Here is a 21,105-nt window from a genome sequence, read left to right as displayed (position 1 = left end):
GGGGTGTTTTTTTTGCTTTTAGTGGAATTATCCTTCCTTTTCTAGAATTTATGTATCACTTCATCTTTCACTGTAAAAGTTTTATTCTTTTACTCAAGATACAAAGAAAACTAAAATAACATCTAATGGCCATTGTCTATACCGAAGTCCTTAACACTGCTTTCAAGGTGCCTCTCTAACAATCGTATTCTCTTTGATCATCTGGTAGGTATGTGTTATCTGCATCTCCATTTATTCCTGTCTTGTGTTTCCAACCTTTTAAAGTCTCAAAGGTAGCCATGGTTTTAAAAACACATGCATTGGGAAAAGATTCCCTGTGGTGTGAGTGTACCATTCCCTCACTCTTTTAGCTGAATTCAGGGCTTTTGTTGTCTGATCTCTTCCTTTTAAAAGTTATATAAACTTAATTTCAAGTATCATTCAAAATAAAAAGCTGAGGAGTAGTGACCAAAGGTTGGAAGTTGGTTCCGGACTTCAGACGTGAAGCCTGATAAGGTTATTTTAATGCCTCTACAGTAGCGCCGTGACATCAATGTTGAAAAAAGGAGTTTATGTCCAATATAGCATTGATCATAGTAATTTAACTTAAACAAAAAGGCTGATTTGCCTACTCTGACCTCGGAAGCCCAGGGAATTTATACCGTGTTTATATTGCCGTAGAACTTCTCAGAGGTTTTCCATTGTGTGAAACTTCTATACATCTGCTTTTCAATCAGTCCTTATTTTTGCCCCTTAATCTAGTTTTTTGCCTTTTCATGTTAGCAACTTTACATAAACATCTAAATTGGTTATTTTCTGTTCTGTCTGATTTGATTATATTATAGTTAGCTTGCAGGTAATAGGTAAATAACTTCAGTGTGTACGTACAATGGGCAGTGATGGTCAAATCATATGCTAGATGCTCAATGAAATATTTTTATTGGTGTCAAAGTATTTACACTGTCAGTTTTTATTAAGATAAATTATCATCATTTCCATACAGCTGGATGGCATGTGGGGAGTTCACTATTTCAAAGAACTACCCAGACTAACTCAGGCAATTTAGATGTCAATAAAACATTTGCTGCTTATTTCTAGTTTTATCATTGGTTGTAATTTATACTGAGATCTGAAATGTTAACACATGTAGCTGAGTTTATTTTAATTGTATAATTAGAGCAACGAACCTTGTGGAACTACAGTGGTGCAAATGCTAATATAATCTAAGCTGTTTACATTCCCAATTAGGTATTTAAAACAAATACAAAGATTGAGCTCTGTGCATTGATACTGTTTTCCTTCTGTCCCCATGTCAGCTAATGTCAGTCCAAAACAGTGCAGTTACCAAATTTCCAATTATTGTTTCTACAGGGTTACAAACTTAAAAGAGTGTTTTGCAGAGGTTCACACAGTATTTAAACCCGTTCTTGAAGGAGTTATACTTTAAGATGTTTATATTTAAAGAACTCATGATAAAAGCCATGTTGATTTACTTTAACTGGACATGATTGAGCAAATTGAAATTCACCTGTGTATTTGTATGCTACATGGTTGTGTTTAAACAAATATATATATATACAGATTGTATTTTATACTAGATTATTTTACAAGCTTTCAAAATGTATATGTTTTCCTAATGAAGGAAATGTAATATTGGAACTGAGCAGAGCTACACCTCCACTTATCTGGATTAATGGTGATGGCATACAGCCGGGGGAAAAAAGAAATCCAATTAGTTTTTAGGTTATTGCATATTTGCAATATCAGGTCTACTCTGTTTATCTCCAGTTACTGTAACAACAAACATGAATTCCCATAATGCCTTTTTTTAGAGTCATATTCTTACATCTAGCCATAATATGCTGAAGAAATACCTTAGGAGGTTGATAGGCTTTTGTTACTAAAATTTTCAGGAACATACATTTTCTGCAAGTTCTAGGAGAGTTTACTCTGCTGTGTAGAACCACATTCAGGAACTGTATCTAAAGGGATCTTGGTCCCATGTGGTTATATATTTAAAAAAAAAAAAAAAAAAGGGACTCTGAGGATCCTGTTTTCAAATTTGACTCAGGCTGTTCATCCAGCCTTGAATCTGTTCTGAGTGACTTCAGCTTTTTATGCCTTGGTTAACCTAGCTCTAACATTTGTTAAAAAGCAAAATCCTCATGAGCACCATATGTTGTGTGTGAGATGAGCAATCTTGCATTAGTAGAACTTGTAGCCTTTGTTTAATGAGATTATTTGCAATTTTGACTGGTAGTTTATTCATGCGTTACGTTATTTTACTGTTGGTTAGGATTAGTAATAGTTTTACTAGATTTGAGAGCTTAGATAAAGGAAATATAAGAAATGAAAAGCTATGCACAAAGATGCATCTTGCATTAATAATTTAATATAGGTTCAGAATGTGGAACAGTAGAAAGCAGTTTTTCAAGACAGTGCTATTGGTAGACAAATTACTTCATAATCATAGGTACAGGGAGACAGTGGGATGAAATAATAGTATTATTTCTTGTAGTGTTTTTTTGCAGTATTAACTTGGAGGATTGCACTTAGTGTAGAATATGTTTTGATACTTAGTATATTAATATTTAGATATTTTTATGTTTAACCATATAAGCAAAACACCTGTTGCAGTTCCTGTCCAGGCTTTCATGCAAGCACTGGATCCACATCCACATTGTGAACTGTCGGGGCATTACAGAGGAGCACGCCTGCACCAAAGCATTGTTGGGCATGAAGTGAAAGAAAAGGAGGAGTAGCCACATTCCTTTCCTCTCCCCACCCCTCAAATATTTTGCTGGTTTTCTCTTAAATCTAGCATTCCCAACTTTATATTTGTTGTCTTCTCTTCACCATTTAGAGGTCTCTTCAGTAACTTCACTTTGGGGCTCAAAGACATTGTCAACAACTTAGAAGTGAAAAAAAATTAGCAACTTGTTTTCTAACCATCAGTTTCATATGTATCAAAACTGTAATTCTGAAAAGAATATTGTAGTGAAAGCATGGAAGTCTCTTTCCTTTTCTTAGAAAAATATAAATAGTTCTATCATAAACAGTCAGAAATGCTATTTTAGTGCTTTCTGCAACTGATAAACCATCTATAAAATATTCTTACAATTATTTATGATGTTTTAAAAATCTGAGAACCTGGTCAAGGCTTATTTTAGTGAACAGAATGAAAAAGGGATTGAATCAGTATTTTGTAAATTTGTTTTCTTTTATATGCTGTGACAAATACCTTCATAAATATCAGCAAATTTTACTGCAATATATGCAGCACAAAGTACTCATAAAGTTAGTGTTTGACTGTTCTGGACTTCAGATATTTTTTCATGCAAACAATGGAGGATTTTGGGAAAGGCAACCAGGAAACTGCCTAGAGTATCTAGGGAATGCTTCCCAGGTCATATCCTAAAAAGCATTCTAGTTCTGATCATGATTTTGATAAGGGAAAAACCCCAACAACCCTAGAATGATTGATTTTTCTTTGGGAAAAAAGCAAGAAATCAAGACTTCCCCAACCCCACCCCCTATCCCTTTACTGGGAGAAGTAATCTGCAAAAGCTGTAACTTTCCAAACTGAAAGAGTATAGACTCAGAGCAAGGAGGAATATGACAGAATACACTAATATCTGTTGTGTTTTTGAAGATTTTTTTTTCCCCTGAAATGTGTGTCTTCTGATGGAATGATGCTTTGGCTTTATGGAATCTTTCCGGTCCTTGTGTTCACCAGTGTTACTGCAAAGAGACAGATTGCTAATGGCAGCAGCTGAGCTCAAGTCATGCCCAATCACAGTTAGCATCTGTGACTGCACCCAAGGGATCCATCAGGAACCGAATGAGGGTGGAGAAGGGTTGCCTCTGATGGGGATCCCCCCCACAGGTCAAAGGTGCAGTGTATAAGTGTTTGCAAAATATTCAGTTGGAAACAGAATAGTATCACTTGAATGTTAATGTCTGACTCAGACTTCATTTGATGCTTTGTGTTGTCAGAATGCTTTATGTTGTTTTTCTCCTCAGTCTGTTTACATGCATAGATCCTTTCAGCATCCTATCTTACTGTCTCTAGGTGGTTCCAAAATGGAAATGCTACTTGGATTGTTTCTCTTACTCTTTCATCTGCCTTGTAGGAGAAAACCTATGGCTGTTCTATAAAATAAATGTCTTATTTACATATGTTGATAATAAGTTCATAAGTGAAGAATTCAAAGTGAAAGAAATAAGTTAAAGTTAATTTTGCTTTTCTGACCCCTTTGATGAAGTGCTCAAGTACATATATAACTTTTGAGCGCATGAGGAGTCCTTTTAAGGATCAATGACTGCTCGTTTACTTTGAGGTATGTGTGAACTGAAGTGCTATGATCACTGAAAGTTTTGTGCTAAAAGACATATGTGGTCTTGCAATTCCTGCCATGCAACCAAGTATTTTTCACGCCATGCCTTGAAAAGACTTCTGAAAAAGTAATGCTGTTGACTTGGGTGATGTGAGCTTGACACACTCATATGTCCTGTGGGATTTCAATGTAAAGCTGATCTTAAAAAAAAAAAAAAAAATCAAATGCAGTGTTGATATAAGAACAATCTTGAAGATTGAATCCTCCTTCAAACCTAGAGTTCAGGTATAGAAACATCATTGACTTTTCACACTATCCTACCTGTACCTCAGAAATCCACTCTTCAGGATCCATTTCATAATTTCAGGTTAAACGTTTGTTTTTTTCCCTCCAAGAATGTCCTTAAGGGGATACTGTAGATAAGCACTAGATAGAGGTGACCAATTTGTTGCACAGAGGCTATCAGATAGAAAATGTCTTCAGTGATTACTGAACCAATTAATTTAAGATAATATGCTGAATTTAAGTTTTTAATTCCTCTTTGCTCTTTAGTGAAAAAAAAAGTAGAGTTTTAAAAAAAGCATTTGGTTCTTATGAAGTTCCTGAATCCTCTGCCCATCCCTCATTATAGGCTGCCTATTACATGGTATGACCCCACGGTTCACTTGCACAGAAGCAGTAGTGATGGCTCTGGTAGTCTGCTAATTCAGAAATTCTAATTTTAAGTTGAACCTCTTCAACTTCAGTTAACTAGCAGAAAATATGTTGGCTGTCAGATGTGTGGTGTTTTTTTTGGAGCTTTTTCTGCTCAGAAATCTAGGCCTTTTGCAAGAATGGATGTGCTGTCATTACACTGCCTCTTCGTTCTTACTCTTTAGTGACGTGCTTGATTCACCTAGGGTCTTTGTTTCCTGGATAAGGGATAATAATTCAGGTAATGCTTATAAATTATTTGAAACTATTGTGTCCTACTTCAAGGTAAAGGTGACTTAAAATTTAGTTTCTGTAGTGATTATGATAAAATGTTAAATCATTAGAATTGTCTATGCTACAAATTGTTCAAACTGTAATCACTTGTAATCTTAATGTTCCAGAACCCTGGGGCTGCTGGTAAAGCGATTGGAGAAAGGTGGGAAAGCTGAACAAGAAAACCTTTTTCGTGAGAATGATTGTATTGTCAGGATTAACGATGGAGACCTTCGGAATAGGAGATTTGAACAGTAAGTATACTTACCACATACTGCCTTGCATTATTTAATCTTTACACTGCACCTTGCAGTAATTTGAGGAAATAAAGTATTTAAGGAAAAATTCCTACGCTTGCCTTTTTAATAAAGAATTGATACACTGAGTATGTTAGTGTGTTTTAATTAGCCAAACTACAAAAAATTCAGGATAATTATTGTCATTAGAGTATATGTACATCTTATTTGATTGTTTTTGTACTTTATGGGTTTTTTTGTTTGTTCTTAACATTATATGTTCTTAAATCATAGAATGCGTTAGGTTGGAAGGGACCTTTACAGGCCATCTAGTCCAACTCCCCTGCAGTGAGCAGCGACACTTTTACTTTGCAGTGGTAAACTGTTAGTGTGAAATTCCTATGAAATTTTTGCTCTTATACTTGCAATGCATCAGGTTTAATATATGTGGATAGCATGGTGACTTTGTTTTTAACATTTCAGAAATATTTGTGGGGTTTTTTATATGAGAGAACTTAAGGTACTATAGGCAGTAACTTCCTGAAGAAGTTTGAGAGATCACAAATATTTGTTCAGTGGAAGCCTAGACTTGGTAGACTCCCAGAATGGTAAATCAGAAAGACTTTTAGAAGGGAGGGAATTGAAAGAGAAAGCAGGAGAGAGGTATGCAGAAAACGAGTGATTTCAAAGATGACACTATTGTTATGAAAAACCCAACATGTTGAGGGCCAAAGGAATTTAATTTATTGTGATAGTCCTATACTTCAAGTATTTGAAATGTGTTTTTTATTTCTTTGACTCTAACCTGTATTGGAACATGACCCTGTATCACATGGTAGAAAGCAGCTTGTCTCAGCTTGTTGTAAGGTTCTGAATCACAATTTAAGTCTGTGAAGAGACTTAGTGACTGTGTGTACTTCAGAGTTGGACTCAATGATCCTTACAGGTCACTTCCAACTGAGTATATTCTGTGTTTCTCTGATTTGGATTGTGACCCAGAGCCTGATGTCTCTCTGTTCAAGATTAAGCATTTTTCCCTATTTCTTAACATATTCTGAAAAAACTACTAACTTAGAAAAAGTATAAACTAGACTTTTTCCAAAACTGCATGTACTCTTTGCAAATTACAGAAACACATAAACTTCGTATGAAGTGTAATTTTCATTCTAATAATTCTGTTGTCATTGTGATTACTGCATGTGAAGAAGTAATTATCAAGGTTCAAAACAAAAGGACATTGCAGCCCTGCCACAGAACTGTCTGCATTTCAAGACGGTGGTTAATATTTTTGCTTTTCTGAGTGCAGTATTTGGTATTTTAGTTGTTAAGCATATTTAACCATTGTGTTACCCTAAGGCAATAAAGCCTAGCAAAAAGCAGACCACGTAGACTAGTGAACAGATTCGAGTTTTATGGTTTACGCTTGAGTGCAAGGTGTCTGTCAGCTCGTGTTGCTTAATTAACATCAGTAATTATGCTTATAATGTCTTGTAGCCTGCCAGTCCTAATTTGCTAATTTTCTGTTCATTTTGAAACCTAGAGCACAGCATATGTTTCGCCAAGCCATGCGTACGCCGTTCATTTGGTTCCACGTGGTCCCTGCGGCAAATAAAGAGCAGTATGAACAGTTGTCCCAAAGCGAGAAGAACACGTACTACTCCAGCCGGTTCAGCCCCGATTCCCAATATGCTGATGGCAAAAGTATTAACAATTCTGGACTTCACACGTTACAAAGAATGTCTCGAGTGGGTAACCAGTCTGATCAGACAGACTCCTACTCGCAACTACCTCATAGTGTGAATTCATCAGGGAAACCACCCTCGGGCCTGGTACCATCACCTCAGAAAGTTCTCACCTCCACTGCAAACAGTGGGTATAACACCAAAAAGATAGGGAAGAGGCTCAGTATACAACTGAGAAAAGGTAAGGCAGTAGCACACTCCACATACAGCATGAGGTACGTTTGCGCGGTGTATGTATGTGTAGCCTGCCAATATTGGGCAGGGCAGCTTGCAGTAGGACAGGGGATATGATGGGTTTGTTTTTGAAGCTGGGCGGCTAAGTTGTCACCAATGTCACTAGGGTCCAGCCACGTGTTCATGTTGTGTGGTGTATTTGCAAAAGGCTTTGTTCTTTGATTGGCTTTAGCATCGTTTTCTGTCTCCCAGCTAATGGAGAAGTGGAGGAATGGCTGCAGATTTGGTTGGCAGAGACCAAGGGAATGGTGAACTATTTAATATAAGTAAATTAGCTAAAATGGCCCACACTCTGTAGTTTACAAGTATCGTGACTTTTCAAATTGAATAGCTCTGGGTTTACTGTTAAGAGTCTGTTGGATCCAGTTTGTCATTTCCAGCTAAAGCTTTTCTTCATTCCACTGGGATGTGAAAGTCTTTGTTTAAACCTATGAGACGTAATGTGATATTTCCTATCTTTGGCTTTATGCAATGTAGTTTGAATGGGGGTGAGAGACTATTCAAGGACAGAGAAGAAAGCAGTGCATGCTTATCTCAACATCTGTGTTATACATGCACGTCTAGATGCATGCATACAGAATTTTTATGATGTATTAAATGTCCTAAGTTAGGTATTTTGGTGTAGCTACCATCTAGATGCTTTTAAGATAATCTGCAGTATAAGAAAATGACACTTGGATGCAAACTTTTCTTAGCTCTTGGGAAATGATTTTTAAAAAAAAAATTATACATGCTATAAGATTTATGGTGCTAAAATGAGCATGTTTAAGGTTAGACATTATTTGATCTCTAGGAACAGGAATAGGATTTAACTTACACAGCAAAAAGTTTACTCTGTGAACTCAAAGAACCCTTAGGATATTGTATGGGCTTTGTGTTCATAATTCTTATTAATGAATCTTTTTACCAAAAGGTATCAAAGGCAGTGCACTGAGTGGTAGAGATTTTGCAGTTTCACAGGTACCAGGCTACTTGTCACATTATCACTATTCCTTCCTTTCTGTGAACTTAACATGAACCACCAGATTGCTTCTTTCTGGTTGCTGAATTTTAAGCTCTACAAACTTGGATGACATAAGGTTGAGTTGACAGTTTGCTTCTGTTGTTGATGCTCCTTCAAGAAATTCTTCAGGCCATCAGCTCAAATCAGCCTGTTTGGAAAAACTTACTGTTATTGGCTGAGTAAGGAATCACTCTGCTTCTAAATATGCTCTCAGTCACTACGCTGATTTTTACCTGTTTCTTTGCATCTATGGAAGCTTGTAAAAATATCACTCTGACATTACATAAAACAAGTCTTACCCAGGAGGGGTAAGATTAAAAGCACCAACAAAATAACGTAGCATATTGGGCACAATATTTTTGCACAAAATAAAAATGACGTTACAGCTGCTCATAAGATATGAGAATATAATGTATTATGGATTCTTTGACTGTGTTGTGAGGTTACGTTTTGGTCATCTGGCACTGCATACTATTTCATAAATACTCTCCCCATTTCTGTGATGTAATTTAGCCTTGCTGGCCCTAATATACTAGATGGTTTTGGAGTGAGGAAGATGCAAGCTACCTGTTGATGGAAATTGATCAATAAGATACTTTAACATCTACTTCACACCAGAGATGTTTTCTGGCTGTGACGCTAGTAGAAGCTTTGAATTTCTGATATAGACTGTATTTCAGAAGTTTAGAGGGGATATTTGTTCCTAACAGTTTGCTTTTGTGAGAATATTACTTATGAAGAAATGGCATCTAGCTCAAATTACAGACAGACAGAAACTATTTAGTGTACTGTATTTTACTCATAGTGATATTTAAAAAAAAATTGTCCATAATGAAGGATACCTTTTTATCGTTGCTGTCTTTCACTTGTTACTATCCACTGTGGAAAGAGATTTTGGCTTTCAGCCGATTACTCTGAGAACATACATGTGAAGCAACAAATGAAGCAAGACATTTAAAGATGCTCCCAAGTATTTCACTGTAAATATGAGTGTAATAGGGATGTTGATTATCTTTGATTAGTTTTAATGCAGGATGTTATAATAATACAGGCTTCATAGATATTTAAAAACAGTGCTTTCTTTGTAGCTAAGAGACAGCATTTATTTCACCAATTGCCATAATTAGGTTGTGGGGTACATTAAGGCCTACAAACATGTAAGGTTTCATCTTGAAATTCACTTTCAATTTAACCTGTGCATTCTGGTTAATGATTTAGTACGTGAGAATCGACTCCTCGATACAGACAGATCTCCTTTATTACAGCTGTGTTTCTATATATTGCATAAGCTTTTTTATATAAAATGACATGGTAAGATACCCCTACAGTATGTGCTTCTGTAATTATGATTTCTTAATATTTATTGCTGTTTTGGCATTTTAAAATAACCTGAACTTTCATAGGATTTAGCTGTTTAATAAAGTCAGAAGAGAAGGTCAGTCATATGTTTCAGTCAATGCAGAATGTTTGTTGGCTTTTCTAAATGAAAATGGATATCTGTTTATCTTTCCTTAAAGGTCAGGGCCTGAACTTTTAGCATATAGATGTAGGGGTTATTGCTGATATTCTAATGCCATTAAGGCTGTATAACAGTCTAGCTTAATAGCTAACACAAATTAAGATAGTACAAGACATGACAGTGAGCCTGTGTTCATATATATAATTTGGTGTAAGCTGATACACAGTAAGCATAGATAAATAAAAAGAGTTCTTTACAGCTAATATATGGAAAAATAAGGCCAATGATATAACACCCAGTATATTAGGAAAAATCTTGACTTCATATACACTGGACTGTTCCAGAGTGTCTTTTCTTTGACTGCAAGAATTCAAGCCAATGCGATTGAGAGTCCAGCATTTATAAATAATAAATAACCAATTATACAACAAATGATGCTAAGGCTTTGTCTTTGAGCATTGAGCAGCTCGCAGTATTTAGCCTGATAACTCACTAAAATATTCAAAAGACTCTTTCAAATTGGACACTGTGTTACTCGGATATCAGATACACAGCTTCTTGCATTGCCAAGCCAAGCCTGAAGTACTCAGACTTTAAATTAGCTTAATTCTGTTTGATTGCTCTTAAGTGTAATACTTATTGCATCAGATCGCTTCTATCTGTAACTACGTATTTGTCTTGATAAATTAAATATATTATTCTTTAGGTAAAATGACCAAACTGAGATCTTGTTTCCCTAGTTGTCCTTAGTTCCAAATATTTTGCCTCTTTTTGGTGTTTTTTTTTGTTTGTTTGGGTTTTTAGTTGTGGGTTTTGTTGTTATTGTTGTTGTTTGTTTGAAGTATTCACTGAATTAGAACTTCAGTCCACATCTTCCTGCTTCCAGAGAGCAATCTGTCTACCAGCCATGGGAATTAGGATCCTCTCTTTTTGGTCCTTATTCTGTCTTGCAAAATAGCATAGCTTCAAGAGAAAGGAGTGACACAACTGCAGGATCCCTTACAGCAGGAAAGGTGTAGCAGTGGCCAAGTCCATCATGGGAAGGGTGGAGGAGATGGCGAGTCCCAAGAGGAAATTATTTTTGGCTTGTTGCAGTGCAGCAGAGCAAAATGGTTTAACTTTAGATGTGAGGAGGTTTACGAGACTCCTTGCTGTTTGGAGTTTCTCGTTGGATTCCTATTTGGTTTGTTGGCCCTTCTGTTGTTAATAATGCTCAGCCTTACAGAGCTGAGCTTAGACAGGCCCACCAGGTGACTGGGCATTCAGTGTCACAGTGCAGTGCCACTCAGCCCTGCTGCACCCAAGTTTCTTTCTGCAAGAAAGTAGAGGCACAAATGAGATCCTATGGACAGTTTGGGACTATGCTAATATAAAATGGGACCATATTTGCCTTGGTGTAGAGCACGTATATTGATGGTTACTTGTTTTATGTGGATTTATAGCACAGAGCATACAAGATGGGACCCTGAACTTGTCTGTCAGATATACTGCGTCATGTATCTGAAGGGCACAGATTTATATGCATTTTTCATCATACTCTCCTGTTTTCTCACACAGTTTCTTGAGCCAGACTTTGAACTGACATTTTAAATTTTTATTTAAAATTTCTTATGAAGTGATATGTTCCCTTAGACCGATTTTACAGTTCTTATTCAGATGCAGTGGGGGTGTTTGAAGCTTTTGAAATGAAGCATGTAAATTCCTAAATTACTTAAGTGACCTTGAGAAATGTGATTCAAAAGTGAAGCAAATAATTTTGGACATTATTAGCCACTGAAGAAACGTAAACTGTATCAAGTTTCAGCTTTCCATTTTTCAAAACCACTTCTGATCACTATTTATTAGCAGGCTGTAGCAAAAAGGGAAGAACGTTTCTATGAGGTTGATCAAAGATCTTCTTGAAAGGTCTGAGCTTTGCGTGGAGAAGGAAAAAAAGTTCCAAATCACTCAACTCCACAAAAATGGGCATTCAATTAATTTGTCTTGATTGTGCATGTGGCTGCAGAAATTTTGCAGACAGCAGAGAAGTCAGCCTTCGAACCAGTCATTTGCACATACAGTTACCCTGACTGCATGTACACAAATTGTGAAAATATGGGGCTTAAAGTAGGAGCAGTAAAGTCTCAAGAGTCTGCTGTGAAAAGCTGGAACTTGAAATGCTTGGAAGGAGAGTGTCTGCTCTGATGATCGTCAGAGCATGTTTGGCCCTTCTGCTTAATTTTATTGTGATGTTATCTCACTCCTTATTCTGGATCACTTTATAATCTAATACTTTCATTAAGTGGGGATGCTTTATTTTGTAATTTTTGCGACTTTGTGTCTCAAACCGTTTCTATGTGTAACCAAACACATGGATTTTCCACATTTAGGTTGTTCTGAAATGTTCTCTGCTTCTCTTGCATAAGTACTACTGAATGTGGTGCCCAATTACCTGGTTATCAACCATTTTCCATTGTTTTAGAAGTGAGACCGTTGTGGGTTTGTATTTTTGTTAGATTTTTTGGTGGTTTGTTTTTGTTGTGGGGTTTTTTTTTTGTGCTTTTGCTTTGGGGTTTTTAAAATTTAGGGAGGTTGGTACTGAAGTAACTGAGAACTTACCTGCATTTTCTTAGAGCAGAAAGAAGAGCATAGTTCTGCTTGCTTGCACTCCTGAAAGCGAAGATAACTGTAAGAAATGTATCATAAGTATAGGGCCACGAAGATGATTAGAGGGCAACAGCACCTCTGCTACGAAGAGATGCTGAGGAAGCTGGGCTTGTTCAGCCTGGAGAAGAGAAGGCTGTGGGGGGACCTCATTGCAGCCTTCCAGTAGTTGAAGGGAACATATAAACAGCAAGGGAATCAAGTTTTTAAAAGGTAGACAATGGCAAGACAAGGGGGAATGGATTAAAACTAAAGGAAGGAAGGTTTAGATTAGATATTAGGGGAAAGTTTTTTACAGAGAGAGTGGTGAGGTGCTGGAACAGGCTGCCCAGAGAGGTGGTGAATGCCCCATCCCTGGAGGTGTTCAAGGCCAGGTTGGATGGGGCCCTGGGCAACCTTGTGTAGATCCAGGCCTGGAGGTTGGTGTCCCTGCCTGTGGCAGGAGGGTTGGAGCTCTATGATCCTTGGGGTCCCTTCCAACCCAGACCATTCTGTGATTCTAAGGTGATAACTTGATGACAGTGTAGGTCCTTCAGATGTTCCTTATTTGGTCTCCAAACTAATGTCCTTTTGAGAGTGATGTTAAAGTACTGTAAGCAGTGCAGAGGTGATTGCTTTTTTTCTTCAGTCGTGTTCTTGCAGTGTTTCTACCCAGCAGCACATGTTGCTGCTGAGAATTTACACCTGCAACTGGTGCTGGATGAGAAACACACAATTTTTCATGAAGAAGAGCCTTAGAAAGATGGAAACATTTTGACGGACCCACTCTTTTCACAGTCAAGAAGATAATCCTAGATTAGCGAGAAATTACACACTCCTTCACTGGGAGACAGTAATATTTAATAGGGGTTTTTTTTTAACATCCTTTGGTTTATGATCAGGCTGATTCCTAAGATGATGATAATGATGATGTTAATTTTAAATATATAAACTACATGAAAGCCACCCTACCCCCTCTTCTCCCTCCTGTCCCACCCTTAATTCTACTAGACCTTTTTGCCTCCAAAACATCATTGCATCCGCCCCTCTTCTGTTTGTACAACCTACCTCTCTTACTAATTGTAACTGCCCATTTTATTACCTTAAAACTAGTTTGTCTTCAGCTCAGAGCTGGCTGAACTCTTGAAGGTAATGTGACCTTAGAAGGCATGTTCAGCAGCACATTCAAGAGAAAAGGGGAGCTCTAACTTGCCGAGAGAGCTGCTGACATACCAAGGAAGCCTTAGAATTTGAATTACACAAATTAGTGGGTAATTTTTAAATGTTATTATCACTTGGTGTAATTTGATCGTTGTCAGAGATGACAGTTATAGAGGGAGGAAGACGTTTGCTACCCTCTTGTTAAAAACTATGAGAGATTAAGTTGAACATAACTCAAATAATCTACACTTTGCAAAGTAAAGCTCTTAGGTATAAGTAGAATGACTCCCGTGTTTTCAAAAAGATGGAAATACATTCTGTTTTCTACTGGTGTTCTGGTTCTGCCTGTACAATTGTCTAGTTTCTCATGTATTATTAGTAGAAATCAGAGATATCAGAGGAGCTTGCAGTATGTTTGTACAGTTTCCATGTTATTATAATACAGTTTTGCACCCTAAGAACTGAAAAGGTTTTAGCAGCAGGGTGATATTAAGATGGACTGAAAATGCATGGAGTAGTGATATTATAATCTGTTACGACTATTTAAAAAAAATTTAAAAGCTTAAAAATCAGTCATATTTATTTTTGCCCTTCATCGAATGCATCATTTTATTTCCCAATCTTGTGAACTTCTTGTTTATTATATATAAACTTATAGTTTATTATATATAGGATTTTAATATATATAGGAGCCATAGGAGTTTATGGAGCTATATTATACAGCTAAGGGCAGCTCTAGTACATGAGTATTAAAATGATGCAGTGAAAAAATAAGAGGAAAATGACATCCAAAAGCTGCCTCCTGCAAAGCTGTACAGAGCCTCATAGCACAGTGCAGCTCTGTTGAGGCCCCTTCTTTCCACAGAAAGATGTAATTAGAATTTTCTTCTGCTAATATCTGGGCTCAGTGTGGATTTGTGGCATTCTGCTGGCTTTGGTAAAGGCTTTCTAGAGATTTGACAGCAGAAAATGCCACAGTCCAAATTTATATCCTGTGTGCATTTGTAATGTGAACATTTCAACTTCTGTTTTTTTCCATGGGGGTTTAAAGTGGAGTGTGTGAACCAGACATCTGTAATGACGCTGTAATCAGACTATGGGGATTAAGCTTATTAATAATGAAATACTGTCCTGGGCATGCAGTCATATTCTGGTAAAAAAAAAATTTTAGCAGACAAAACCTATACTCAGAGAGCAGAATTCAACACATCCTTAAAATAAGAAAAAAAAATACATAGAAGGTTGAGATGTGCCTTAAAAATATTTACATCTGTACAGGTCAGCTTCAAGTTGCAAGGAGTTAAAGACCTCTAGGAAGGTTTGAAGCATCATTAAAATTGGGAGGTCTCCAAAGTAAAATATGGATGCTATGAGATCTAATATTTTTTCATCTCTGTGTAATAGCACTGATAAATTTTGTATCAGCCTGAAAATGGATAAAGACTTCCAAATTCAAATGTCAGATTTTCAGCTATCTTGAATGCTGCAGACAGAAGGAAGGGAGGTTGTGTCATGATAGTTAGCCTGGAGGAATTGATCCAAATTTCTGAACAATATGAGCTGTATGCACTTGCTCTGGATGTGTGAGGACTTGCGTGCTTTCAAAATGAAGACTTTAAAAGGTTATATCCCCGTCACCTTTGTCAACTTAGTTCACAATTACTGGCATGATAATAAAATGTGTTGTGCTAAATTTTAATCAAATGTAATGATGTAGATTTTAGAAATCTGTATGTAGGCTACTGTTGACTATAGTGGACTGCTTCCTTTTCACATGTGTGAGTATTAACCTGCTCGGTGAAAAGCCAATTTGGCAAATGAACGTGAGGAACAGGACAGAAATTAATTCAGGCTTTAACCTCAAATGGTTTTATAGTTGTGTGGCTTTCACACAGGTTGTGTTCAGCTTCCATGTGCTCACATCTGAGAACTGTGGCACAGAAAAGTTCAGCTTCTGTTTGTCCCTGTGATTTTTTGCAAAGGGGTGTGCTGTGCAGCTTTTAGGGACTGTATCTGATATTGCTGAGTCCTAACTACAGGCTGTCTTAGTGGGTCAGATTAAATGTAGATTGGGTATGTGTACGCCTAGCTAGTGAATTTGAACTGTAGACATATCTTGACAACCTCTGAGATGTTTCAAATGGAAGTTGCGGGTGCTGACACTTGGGCAGGGATGCTTTCTGCTGAAGGGCTGGCTGTGTTCTGTGCTAGAGTGAGTGTCCTGAATAGACTTGGGGGGAGGGGATTCAATATTGAGTTTCCAAGTCTGTTGATAACACTGGACAGATTGCATCAAAGAGAGGATCACAAATGAGCTTTCTGCACAGTAGGAAGGGCTTCTGTTTGTCCTCTCAGCTTGCAAATCCCAGAGCTGGTGGGGTCCTAAAGTACACTCCAGTAACCAACTGTGGGCATAATTTCTTTGAGACACAAGCAAGCCTCAGTTGTCATACTGACTGGATCCTGCTCTCAGGTCCTCCAGATCATCTGAAACGCCTCTGTTTCGCTTCAGTCAGTCTTAGCCAAGTGTAGTCAGTGACCTGGACACACAGCAGGACCTCAGAAATGGCCGCCTGGCTCTGCTCCCTGCCCACGTGGCAGAAGCAGGGGAGGAAGCCCCCCAAGAGGCAAGATGAAGCCCCAGGGTGGAGGAATAGTTAACATAAAACAGCCTGAGGTCCCTTGGAGCAGAAGAAATGAGATGACTGAGCTCCAGTTCTGTCTGTCACCTGCTGGTGCCCATAAGCGAGCTGACAAAGCCCTGTGGCCAGCGGTGTCAGCTGACTGACATTGCTGAAAGAGTCACAAAAGAGAAAGAAAGGATCATTGATGAGATCCAGATTGACAAGGGGGAAGGCAGTGATAGGATATCAGATATGCTTTGTTCTGATTCCTTGTCACTCAGCTCATCTGAAATAGAAAGTTGGAAATATGGCAATGAGTTGGAAATCGTCAGAACAGCAAGTTGTGAGGAGGGCCTGCTGAGCCACCTGTGCCAAGACTCTGCGTGTCAGCTACAGCGTTCCTATATATGACTTTTTTTCTCTTTCTTGCCATGCAGTAACTCTTGCATGTTAGATACGTGTTTTCATGGATTGTATCAGTGAGGTGTATGCTCGTTCTGCTGGGTAAAAAACAATACATACTATAAAATGGGCATTTTATCAAGTCATATTCTGCATTCTTTATGCAGGTACAGAAGGCTTGGGATTTAGCATTACTTCAAGAGATGTCCCAATTGGTGGCTCTGCTCCAATTTATGTGAAAAACATCCTTCCAAGAGGTGCAGCTATCCAAGATGGGAGACTAAAAGCTGGAGACCGATTAATTGAGGTGATGAAGTCTTACATGTTGTTCGTTTGGGTTTTTGGCATGAGCCCATGCACTGGTTCCCTTCCGAAGGCTCTGAGGATTTTATGTTACAGGAAAATATTTCCAACTTGGTTTCCTCCCCTACCCCCCACCAGTGCTTTTTGGGGTTTTTTTTGCTTTGTTTTGGTTTTTTAGGTAAAAGGGCAATGGCTGTGCATTTTTAGAACATAACTGTGTTAAGAGCTGCACCCAGACGTGCTATGAAAACCTGAGTTTACATGTCCTTATGTGAATATAAAGTCGTAGTCTTGCGTTGCTGTTTAGGAATCAGTTGAAGCAAACTGAATGCTACCGAATTAGTGGCATTAAATCAGCATGGAGTGGCAGGCCAGAAATCATTGGAGATGTTGCCAAGTATGGAAGACAATACCCTGACAAGGTGTAGTGAATTAACTTTAAAGCACAATGAATGTAAGAGGAGGGTAGTGCTACAGAGAATCAAGGCCACTTCCCTCCTGAAGGGAGGATATCCTTGAGGGAATTAAATTTCTCTTATATAGGCACACAGCAGAGATCTTCCTGCAAATCTAGCTGGAGTGATAGAAGATGTTACCACCCACAGCTCTTCATTACTGTCCCTAAGCCAAATGACACTGGCGGTACAGCTGAGACTATAACTGCCTCTCAGTGCCCTAACTTCACTTTACTGCAAAATTGTCCAAGTCAGCTTGAATTGTTGCTGGAGGATAGTCCTCTGTAATTACTGTAATTCAAGGTAACCGAGATGACTTGGGTAGAAGGGGACTGAGAAGCACTTAAGACAACGGTTATGGCGTCTCAACTGTGTGAGCTGTGATCTCTTGCGAGGGAAAGGAAAAAGATGATTTGCTGACTCCTGAGCACCGTGCTGTCTTGTTTAACCCCGTTAGCTGATTTGCCTTACGTTTCCAGAACGTTTCTGAGCAGGCAAGCCTCAGAATACCCTATTTTTCTTTGGCTTCTCCCATACTCAGGTTAGCTTGTACAGTGGGAAATTTATCTGTATGTATTCCATACCTGTTTGTACTGGTAGGTGGTATGTGGAGGCCAAGAGGTTGGACTGCTGAACAAAGGCAAAATAAAGAGTAACTGCCCCAGAGTTATTTGGGGGGAGGAGAAAGTTTTTTCTACTTTTTGTGCAAAATATATTTGAAAGATATGTATAACACCAAGACATGTAGAAATGGAACCAATTTTGGATCACACATTGATTTCTCCAAAGGATTTTTTATGCAGAATTTCTACTAAAAATACTCATAGATGGGATTAGTGGGCTGTAGAGTATACTGGAGTATGCTGTTGTGCTAAAAAGGAGGGAAATATAGTTATTTTGTTTGTTATTTCTATTTGTATGTAAAGAATGCATGTTTAATTAGTTCTGTTAAGTAGAATCTATACTGAGGCAGTAAGCAGATCACTTCAGTGAGACTTTTTTAATACAATGATTCATGTGATTTCACTATGAATTTCTACTGGTTTTCCTCTTTTGGAGTCTTATGAATTTCTGATACTTCCTTTGTTGCAGGTAAATGGAGTTGATCTAACAGGCAAAACTCAAGAAGAAGTGGTGTCCTTGCTGCGAAGCACCAAGATGGGAGGGACCGTCGGCCTTCTGATTTTTCGACAGGAAGAAACATTCCATCCAAGGGAACTGGTGCGTAAAATAGAGAGCAGCTAAGAGATTTAGATGAGTATGAGCAAATGATTCGATCTTGTCACCAGCTAGCAAACATGCATGGCCAGCAGTGAATATAAGAAAACCACCCACAACTATTTTGCTTTATTTAGAACATTTTACATTAATGTTTTTTATTCTCTTTGAGATCTGCTACTGGAATTAAATATCTGTTAATAATATGTGAGAGTTTTATTTTGTGCAAAACTGTTTATTATAGAGGAAGCTATTGGATGGACATTATTTGGGTGCTTGTAGACAAGTAGATGGTTTCTTGTCTTCCATAAGGACAAGTCTGTATTTGAAAGTGTTTGAGTTGTCCCACTACCTGCTCAGTAAAATATTTCAGAGCGTCTAATACTATGTCATAACAGGATATGTAAATACCTTTCTATCAAAAAGTGGAGTATATAAGAAATAGTACCCTTTTTTGAATATAAATGCAATCTCTACAGAATGGAAACCCTGCAGTTATTAATATAGCAGGATAATTCAGAAAATGTTTCTGAGGAATTTACATTAAATGGAAATAAAATTATTTTTCATTCTGTACCTGCTCCACTTGCATAGTATATACAGATATTTCTCTGATAATTATTCGAGATAATTTCTGTTATGAAAAGGTAGACTGTGAATATAGCAGTCTTACTTTGTTCTGTATTCAATTAAACTGGTGAAGTTATTTATTATTTGTATTACCATAGCTATATATAGCTCTAAAAATAACTTATTTGGCTGCATTCTTGTGAGAAAATAGACAAATGTAAGTATGATGAATAGTTTGCTTCATTTTTCTATTGGATTTGTGTTATTTTGAATGCAAAAAGAATGAATTTTTGCTTGGACATTTCAAGATATTGAACATTAGCCTTTTACTTTTCAAAACTACAATTACATCTAGGAAGTCAAAGTGACAGGGAAAGTTTCAAACGAGCCACACTTTCACCTTAATATTCTTGGAACCTGATTTCAGGTACTGACATGAAAATTGTCATAAAATGAAGAGAAATTAACATTTTGAAATTATATGATACCCTACCTTATTACTGGAACTGTGAAAACAAGCTGTTTATAAGTTCCGATGATGTAATTTTCGCAGTGTTGCTATCTTACGCAAAGGTGAATGAAAATGCTTTTTCAGTTTTCTAAATAAACTTAGAAGTAAGAAAATGTGTTAATTTTGTGTATATTATTTCTATACTAAAATGAGGAAGTTATAATGCATAATTTATCATGATACTTAAATAATTGTACACAAAGGTATGATGTGAGTAATGCAGAGATTCATTAGTGATAGTTGATGTAGTTTTAAAAACAACAGCAAGCCAGCTCAAACTCATTGGCCTCTGTGGTGCTCCTCAGATGATGCTCTCTCAGCTGTTCTGGCAAACACCAACATAGGGATGCTGGATCTCACCGTGGCAGTGTCAAGTAGAGGCTGGGCTCTGCACTGTGTAGTTGGAGATCAGATGTGTACTGGTGCACGTTTCTGTTGCTCCAGTTGAGAAAATGGTATTTTGAGGATCTGACAGTACATGTGTGTGATGATCCTCTGTTGCATAAGGATTTGTTTGTTTGCATTTTGATGTGAAGAACTGTCAGGTGTGCTTTGCTGACAGCTGTCAGAGAGCAGGAGCAGAATTACTGGGGAAGGTGTTGAACTAAAACCCATCATAAGTGGTTTTCTTCTCTGGTAAGAAATAATCTTAAAAAAAAAAAAAGTGTTCTCAACCCGCTCCTCTCATTGTCATTTACCAGCTCTATGTACAAAAAACCCCAAACCAAAACATAAAAAACAAAGGAGGGAGGGGAATGATCTGAAGACATGTCAGTTCATCTTTTTCAGATGTAAACATTCTTTGGCCAGTTAAGAACAATTTGTCTTTGCATCCTTCCCCTATTTCTGTCATATTTTCTCCATTTGTCTGCTTTAAATATCAACTGAATGAGATGTGCCTCTGCAACCATATCCATAAAATCATGTTATTTCATATTATCCATCTTAAAAAGTGCAGGACTTGCTGTTGGTTCCTGAGGAGCTCTCATTATGAAAACCATTTTATATTTGCCAATATTTGTACAGAAAACAATCCTAATAAAAGAGGTGTTTAGATTTTATGTTACGGCTAGATGAATGACATGTGAAAAGTTACTTACCTTTGGGTTTCTCTCTAAGTAAAATGAAGGTAATAAACTTTCAGGAGAGTTATGAAGTTTATTGTCATTGACGTATGTTGGCCTTTTTTTTTGGAAGGGACCTACAAAAATGTGTAGCTGTATCTAAAACAGAAGAATGTTAAATTGAGCCCAATTGGGTTAGTATGGGACCTTTGTAGTTTG

At 37.5% G+C, this 21,105-nt stretch overlaps 1 protein-coding gene across 1 annotated transcript in view; it reads left to right on the top strand.

The window, feature by feature from the left end:
- The window catches only part of PARD3 (par-3 family cell polarity regulator), a gene marked incomplete at its 3' end in the record, with an annotated part of 453,440 nt that overhangs the window by 238,022 nt on the left and 194,313 nt on the right, over positions 1–21,105 (top strand). The window contains exons 8-11 of the mRNA XM_084260488.1: positions 5,411–5,536; positions 7,059–7,441; positions 16,933–17,072; positions 18,616–18,744. Coding sequence (XP_084116614.1) covers positions 5,411–5,536; positions 7,059–7,441; positions 16,933–17,072; positions 18,616–18,744 — 778 coding nt within the window. The remainder of the gene's footprint in view (positions 1–5,410; positions 5,537–7,058; positions 7,442–16,932; positions 17,073–18,615; positions 18,745–21,105) is intronic.

The sequence above is a fragment of the Gallinula chloropus genome (genome assembly GCF_964237585.1).
Source record: "Gallinula chloropus genome assembly, chromosome: 2".
NCBI classification, from domain to species: Eukaryota; Metazoa; Chordata; class Aves; order Gruiformes; family Rallidae; genus Gallinula; species Gallinula chloropus.
The sequence above is the reverse complement of the archived record's forward strand: the minus strand, read 5'-3'. Positions and strand labels throughout refer to the sequence as shown.